Source organism: Camellia sinensis, chromosome 1 (assembly GCF_055761805.1).
Source record: "Camellia sinensis isolate YWXY chromosome 1, ASM5576180v1, whole genome shotgun sequence".
In the NCBI taxonomy this organism is placed as follows: domain Eukaryota; kingdom Viridiplantae; phylum Streptophyta; class Magnoliopsida; order Ericales; family Theaceae; genus Camellia; species Camellia sinensis.
The window spans coordinates 29,894,305-29,902,438 of NC_138961.1; the positions used below are offsets into that span (position 1 = coordinate 29,894,305).

The window sequence follows — 8,134 nt, forward strand, 5'->3', positions numbered from 1 at the left end:
TTAATCAGGTATTAATTTCATATCCATGCATAAACATAACAGGATTGCAATGCGGACTTTAATAGTTAGGTGCAACTCTGCAAGATTCTCTGATGGACCTGACTGAGTTAATATTATGATTAGGTTATTAGTTAGGTATTTAATAACTATATATTATCTCAAAAAGCTTAAACAAATATTTTTTTCAACCTAATTTTAGAAAATTTATTAGGTGATCCAGGGGCATCATCTAACAATGCATACCACCAATCAGTAAATGTCCCGTCCTCTATTGTTCTCCTATATCCAACGCAAAATCATAGATCATACTCTCTCTACCAATCACAACATTCATGGGATACGACACAACATTCATGGGATACGACTTGACATGTTCCATGACCACCAAATAACTTATCATAATCTTAATAAATATTAGGTTAATAAATCAACCTCAAGCACCAAAGTTAGCTGATATATTATTAATTGAGGTTCATTGTTAATCATTAATGTGTGTTGCATTTGAAACCAAACGAGTGAACCTCATAACCATACTCAATCATCACCCAGCCATCACCAGTGCCAAATGCCGGTGTTTAGGGCAATCAAAAACGGTTCACGGTTACAATGTCAATCTCAAGATATGATGAAATTTCACAGCCAACGTGAAAAGCCCTAATTTATGTCAATATTTTAAACTATAATTTATAAACATTATTTTTATACGTAAAAGTCATATATGATGTGGCAGATATTTTGTAATTTTGAGTAATAATGATGGATATATTTTAACTAAAAATAAAAGAAACACAGAAATAGACATCATAAATTCTCTGTGTAAAATTTTGTTTGCTTAGCTTTATCCTTTTAAATTAGTCTTAACTATCCATAAAATAAAATTTTAAAAAATATTAGAAGAAACAACTTCTCTTGACATGCATACTCTTAGGCGTCGTTTGGGATACACATGTTTTAGCTTAAAAGTTAAAAAGTTACTAAGCCTTCGTTTGGGATGTGGGTTAGGTTTTTGATTTTTTGACTTTTTGGTTATTTTAGCTTGAGCTAAAAAGTCTCGTTTGATATGAGCTTTTTGACTTTTTTGACTTTTATAAGAGAAAAAATAAAATGATTATGGTTTGAATGTGACATTTTATCTTATTGACTTTTTAGTCTATTTTATCTTTTTGTGGCTAAAATAGTCTAACCCAACCCAACCCAACCCAAACATTCATGCCAAACGAATCCTAAAAAAACCAAAAAGATTATAACTTACACTTCGTTTGGGAAGTGGGCTGGCTTTTTGACTTTTTGACTTTTTTGCCTATTTTAGCCTGGACTAAAAAGTTTGGTTTAGGAAGGGTTATTTGGCTTTTTTGACTTTTTTTGTGAGAGAATAATGTAATGATTATGGGTTGAATGTGATGTTTTGTTTGTTGTGACTAAAATAGCCTATTTTATCTTTTGCGGCTAAAGTAGCCAAAAAGCTCCCAAAAAAGTCAACGATTCACTTTTCTCTCTACTTTTTGCACATCTTTTCGTAAAAAATAAAATGTCATTCCAAACATAAACATAACTAATTTTTTTACCTCATATTTTAGTCAAAAAACAAAAAAAAAAATTAGTAAAATAATATGTTCCCAAACAAGGTTTTTGAAAAGCTAGTTAATATTTTTAAGGAAAACATTTATATATTTATACAAAATAATTGTGGCAATAAAAATTTTGCAACTATGAATCATACTATTGGACCTTTTGACATTTGATAATTGATATAATTAAGACATATTCTGTATTAAATTTGAACTTAGCTCTAGTGCTTATATCCTTTGGCTGCAAAAAAAAAAAAAAAAGTATTAACCATGTTCTTAATCATTTTAAAGTTAGATAACTCTAAATTCTAACATAAGATTAGAGTTTTGATTACAAAATGTGATGAATTTAAGTCCAGTCATCCCATTATCTTTATTATTGTTATTTTGTATGTATTAATGTGTGTACATCATATTCACACAATCTATATATGTCTCTTCATAAGGACGTGTCACATATCTTATAGGAATTATGATTGAACATGCATTGTAAACATCACACCATAACCAAAAAAAAATGGGTAACATTAAGTTTAAATTGCACCATCATATGGGCAGTGGGAAGTAAATTAGTTAGTGAAAACACCTTCACATTAGTTACAATGCAAACTTTTCAAGGAAACAAAAAATTAAATTAATGCGTAACCCCCATGCAGCCTTTGTATTCTTTTTTCTACTTCCGGTATGATCCAATCTCAAGCGATATATTTACAGGTACCATAACCTGCACTCACATTAAAAAAAAAATTAAAAATTATTTTTTTAAAATGAATATATATGCTTGTACAAAGAATGTCAAGAAGAGGGAGGGCATTGTTGTTAATTGACTCCACATTTTAAAAGATTTATTGGATCCTTCTAAACATCCTATTTAGTGCATAAAGATTTCTGATATTGTAGTCTAAAAGAGATGGAAGAAACACAACAATCTCTCTTTCTTTTTTTTTCTTTTTTCTTTTTTCTTTTTTTTTGTAGCGAGACTACTGAGTGCAAATAACCCTTGTCATTGTGTCAGATCACAGCCTTTATCAAGTGAATAATCTAATATGCTTTATTTGATGCATGAAAGATTTCATTTTGGTTACTTTTGTACAATTTCAATTTTTTAAGTTTTTTTTTTTAATTAAAAAACAAAGTAATTCTGTTGGGAGACCCAAGCTGAGAGATTAAAGAAATTGGGCCGGAATATCATGACTGGGCTCTAATGATTTTGGATAGCAATGAGTTGGGCTCCAAAGGATAGGTATTTTCTATCAAAGTTGGGCTCCACCAGGCCTCAGTCGTGGACCTGGGTTTTCAATTCCAGGTCACTTTCAATGTAAATTGTTGGGTCTGTGGGCCCATTCATGGTCGGACATTAAGAATCTACACTCATCATTTTGTAGTGCCGTTATTTTTTTAAAGATAAAATTATGCGAGTATAATTATTGAGTTAATTTTATTTTTTCACGAATTATTTACATACATAGTCTAATAAAATGAATGATTGAAATTGTTAAAGTGAAGCACCTTCAGCCACTGCAAAAAATCCTTACCCGATTTTTTTTTTTTTTAACGGGCACTTGTATGACAGTACTTGCAATAAATAATATATATATTTTTTTAAGAATATTTTTTATGGACAAGTTATTATAATTCATTCTTTTTAAAATGAATAATATTATAATATTGAGTTACAATTTTATAAATGTGGGAGAGGAGAGAGGAGGAGAGAGAATGAGAAATTTCATACTTGGGTTAGAGGAGGCAACAACACCGGTGCCAGAGAAGTCGCAGTTAACACTCTGGTGACCCTTGGCCTGGTAGTAAGCATTCATTACGTAAGCTGCATGAGACCTAACCGTGTTAGGGTTGAAGCACTGTCCACCAACTTGAATGGCTCGGCAATCGACTCCATTGCCGCACAACCAGTCGATGTTTGCCTGCAACGCCGCGTCACTCGCCCCTACTTTCGGCACGCACCACTGTTTTCCAGCCACGGGCACGGGCACGGGCACGGGCCTAGGCCTCCCAACACCACCACCAGCCTGTTATTTGCAATAGTTAAAATAAAAAAATAAAAAACCAAGTATAGTCACTTTATGAAATATTTTCAAAAATAGAAGCCAATTTGAAATAGTTATTCACATAATAATTTTTTTTTTTTCATATATTTTTATTCTTGTCTTATTAATGTGCTCTTAATTATTAAATTATTATTCATGTTTAAAGATTCTTGTACATTTTGAGTTTTACATAATCAAGTACTTAAAAATGTATTCAAGCAAAAAGTTCGAAAGAACAATAATTTTCAAACAAAAATTTTGTACTCAATGTTGTAACAATTAATGGTATTTTAGTTTGAAATGATAAGATTTAAAAAAATAAATAAAAAATTATGATATTTTGTATGAAATTTCTATACAAAAATATGTTTGTATAGCATTATCCATTGAGTGGGTTATATAGCAATAGAAAATTTATACATAATGACACTATCACTTTAAAACAAAAAACTCGTTGAAATGCATTTAATTACACAAATAATATTATCACATCATTCTGGTCAAAAATTGATATAAACATTATTGTGAAATAATATTTTTCTTACCCATTTAATTACACAAATAATATTATCAAATCATTTTCATGCAAAATTTGATATAAATATTTTACGGAAATAGTATGTTTTTTCTTTACCGATTTGAAAGTACAAGATCATTGTGTCTTATTAATGGGGTATGATTTTTTTTGAACGTAGGGGTGTGATTAATGTGAATGGGGCATCTAGTCTTCTTTTGACCCTAACTATTTGAAGTGTATTAAAATACGATGAAAGATTTTAGAAACAGAATAAAAATGTAACTATGTGGCACACGAAAGTGCTTAGTGGATGCAAGAATTTCAAAACCTAACAAGAAAAGTAAGGCAAGATTTAAGTAAAGAGGAAAAAATGATAAACACACACTTTGTGATGTGGGGAATCTTGAAATGACTGAACCCCAATGCTATGTTAAGGTATTTATTACGCTGTGTTTGGTTGGAGATTTGAGGAAGGATTTGGAAAGAAAAAGATAAAACGTAGGTGAAATGTAAATAAAATATACCTACGTTTCACCTAATTTTACACACCTTTTTCATTTTTCTTTCTAAATTCATCCCCAAATCCCTCGACCAAACACACTATTAATGTATTAATATAATCATGAAAAGTGTGAGCTATAACTCATTGACTGTACTTTCAGAGATTTCACTTCTTTTTTCTTTTTCATTTTTTCAGATAGGAGAGATTTCACTTTTAGCACAAGTCTATTTCAAAAATCTAACCAAGTAAGTATATTTTAGGTGGAAGGATTTCTTAAGTTTCAAAAGACCATTTAGAATCTGAAAAATGTTTAGTGACCTAAATTTGTGTGGTTCGGATGGTTCGAATATATCAAAACGACATCGTTTTACACTCAAAACGACGTCGTTTCGAGAGATTCAAGCCATTCGAGCCAAGAAAATTCAAGTCACCTAACATTGTTGTTAAAATCTCCATCCAAACAACTACTGAATTAACCTTCCACATCTTAAATTAATGTATTGATAATCAAATGACATTTTAAATTAGATTTTATTAATGAATATTCTAATTGCACTTGTTAATAACTTTAAAATAATTATAGGATTTTTTGTAATGGAAGTATTATAAATTTTTTTACCACTGCTCTTAAGATATTCAAGAACAAACCCTTTATTGTTAGATAATTTAGTTTGCTTAACATTTCTAATCACCTATGTTAACCAGCACAATAAGATTAATGTTATGAAAATTAATAAATTTTACAAATTATTTAATTTTATACAAAATAATAATTTTTCTTACAAATTAAAATAAAATGTGAGACTTAAATAATAAATTTCTAGCATTTATCGCTCAGCTTCAAAAACAACTATTCTAGCCATCAAGTATTTTCTTAAAATAAAAAATAAAAAATAAATAGAAAGCTATCAAAAAATCCAATTACATGGTACATTGCTATTGCTTTTTGCTGTTGATATTGCTTAATTCGCACGCAAACGCCAAACCTTTTCAGGTTCATTCATACCAAGATATTAAAGGGTAGTGTGGTATGATTTAAATAAATATATTTTTTAATTTTTTGTGAAATATGGTTTTAGTTTGAAGTGATGTGGTAGAGAGATGATGTGACTTAAATAAAATAATATAACTTAAATAAGATAATGACTTTTTGACTTTTTTATAACAATATTATGAGGTCTCACAATATTTTAAAAAATATTTGATAATTTATTAAAGTTTTTTTTTTTTAATGGCACAATTTTATTGCAATTTTTTACGCACTTATTATAGAAAGAAATTGGAATAGATATTAATTTCTCTCATTATACTTTAAAATTTTTATGTTTGACATAATTAATTTATCAAATAATATGAATTAAAAAAAAAAACTTCTTTTATATGCAATAATACTTTAATAATTATAATTCTTTTACCATTTCACATCTAAATAATGCATCCTTAGAAAATGACTGTTGAAATCCATTAAATCAATATAGTATTTATACGTAAATTAATAAGTAAAATATAATAAGAAGATAAAACAATTCCATCATTATTAATACTCATAGAGGAATGTATCCGTAATTTTTCCTCGGGTCATGCTCCGGAGCTCTAATTAGAGCTGCAACAGTGCAGCTCTAATGAGCTGTCCAACCATTAAAAAAAAAAAAAAAAAAACAGTAAAGTAAAAGACAAAAAAGTGAGAAGAAAAAGGCAAATTAAAGATGCATTACAGGTCTTTGTTTAGTGGTCCAAATCATTTTTGTTTTTCCTCACTAATATTATCAATATTTATATTTTTGTTTTTATTTTTGTTTTGCATAACATAAGGTACCTGTCCTCCTCGCATAATCCCCATATCATACACGGGCGAAAAGTCGGGCCTGAAAAGCCCTAAATTCCTCTCTGCAGCCGAACCGGGCTTCAAATTCTCATTAAACAGAGCGAAAATATAGGTCTCCAATTTCCGGTGAGGCATCAACGGGGTTCCGGCCCCGGAACGAGACTCCATTAGAATATTCATATTATGCCACTGTGCATTCTCCACCGTACATTGGGTCATACCCGGGTCACCCATCGACGGCCAACCCACCTCACCCACAGCTATCTCAACATCACCATAACCCAGCTTCTTCATCGACGAAAATACAGCATCCAACAATAAATCATACATGTTGAAGTAGGTCTTCCCGGTGAACCGGTCACGAACGCCGCGGTTACGGTGGAAGAGGGTGAACTGATTGTTTTTCGGGGCCCATGAAAAATATGGGTATGGGTTGACCATAAACGGTGATTTTGTTTGTCTGAGGAACTGAAGCATCGGGGCTAGTACGGCCCGGTCCCAACCGGGTCGGAAACTGGCTGCACTGGGTGGGTCGGAGCTTAAAAGGATCCCAAGCGAGTGCGGGGTTGTGACCCGGATAGCTCCAAGTCCGGCCCGAACCAGAGCCCGATGTAGAGATCTCATAGCGGGAACGAGATTCGAGATCATATTTTGATCTCCCCAGTGAAGAATTTCATTACCCATTAAAATGTAATTGATTTTGGTTTGTGGGTAAAAAGGTTTGACATTGGTGCTAACCCATCTGCGAGCATTGCGTAAGTTAGCGAGATTGGGGATTTCGCCATTGGGGACTGTAACAGAAAGAAAGATTCCTGTGTTGGCAAAAGCCCGGATGATATCTGGGTTCGCGTCGAAGATCTTAACCCGATCGATTATTGTTTTGTCTTTGAGAAATTGCGCAACTTGGGCCGGTGGTGGGAGGTTGTTGGCGATGGTTCCATAATTGATGCCGATGGAGGACACGGCGGCGAAGTGGTGGAGGAAGAGGGAGAAGAGGAAGAGAATGAGAGGGGATGGAGATGGTCTGGTGGACATCTCCATTGTTAGGTCCTGCTTTGGGAGAAACAATTGACAAGAGAGTACGTATAACTATATATACATGTTTATGGGAATGGAATGGAGAGAGGTTGGGGAGGTGTTTTTTGTGTGTGGTATTGCTAAATTGAGAATGGGAGGGAAGAGAGGTAGCTTCGGAGGAAGGAAGGGGAGCCGTGAATTGTTTGGTTTGGATTTGATACAGTCAAATCGACATGTTTCGTTGTATATAGCATCAAACTTTTGTGTACTAAATTTGCTTTACTATATGTGGTATTATTATTGTATCACAAGTTCCATAGATAGCATGCAAAGGTCTGCCCATCCCACAAAAGTGCGGTAACTGTTCTCAATAATTCTAGATTATAAACGCGTTATATTTTATAATATTATGATTATTTTTTTATTTTTTTATTCTTTTTTGTGTGTATTGTAAATTAAGAGATAGAGGTAGGTTCGGAGGAAGGGAAGGGACCCGACCCGTGAATTGTTTTCTTTTGGATTAGATACAATCAAAGCGCGATGTTTCGTTGTATACAATCAAACTTTTGTGTTTGCTTACTATATATGCGGTATTATTATTGTATTTAGGTCTTATTTGGTAATTTAGGGTTAGTTTGGTTTAATTTTAAAATTTTGATT

General features: G+C 32.1%; 1 protein-coding gene across 1 annotated transcript; it reads right to left on the reverse strand.

The window, feature by feature from the left end:
• Window positions 1-2,077: 2,077 nt before the first annotated feature.
• Window positions 2,078-7,891, reverse strand: LOC114318850 (glucan endo-1,3-beta-glucosidase). The gene is made up of 3 exons (XM_028265825.2): window positions 6,449-7,891; window positions 3,301-3,595; window positions 2,078-2,292 (listed from the first exon to the last, which is right to left on the reverse strand). The coding sequence occupies exons 1-3, from the start codon at window positions 7,496-7,498 to the stop codon at window positions 2,264-2,266; spliced, it is 1,374 nt and encodes a 457-aa protein (XP_028121626.2). The 5' UTR covers window positions 7,499-7,891; the 3' UTR covers window positions 2,078-2,263.
• Between the last annotated feature and the right edge of the window lie 243 nt (window positions 7,892-8,134).

Bases quoted from the DNA above. Each gene is read 5' to 3' on its own strand.
- LOC114318850 (XM_028265825.2), bottom strand. From the start codon at position 7,498: ATGGAGATGTCCACCAGACCATCTCCATCCCCTCTCATTCTCTTCCTC. The intron at 3,596-6,448 runs GTACCTTATGTT...TGCAAATAACAG, and splicing joins GGATTATGCGAGGAGGACAG to GCTGGTGGTGGTGTTGGGAG. The intron at 2,293-3,300 runs GTATGAAATTTC...ATGTGAGTGCAG, and splicing joins TGTTGCCTCCTCTAACCCAA to GTTATGGTACCTGTAAATAT.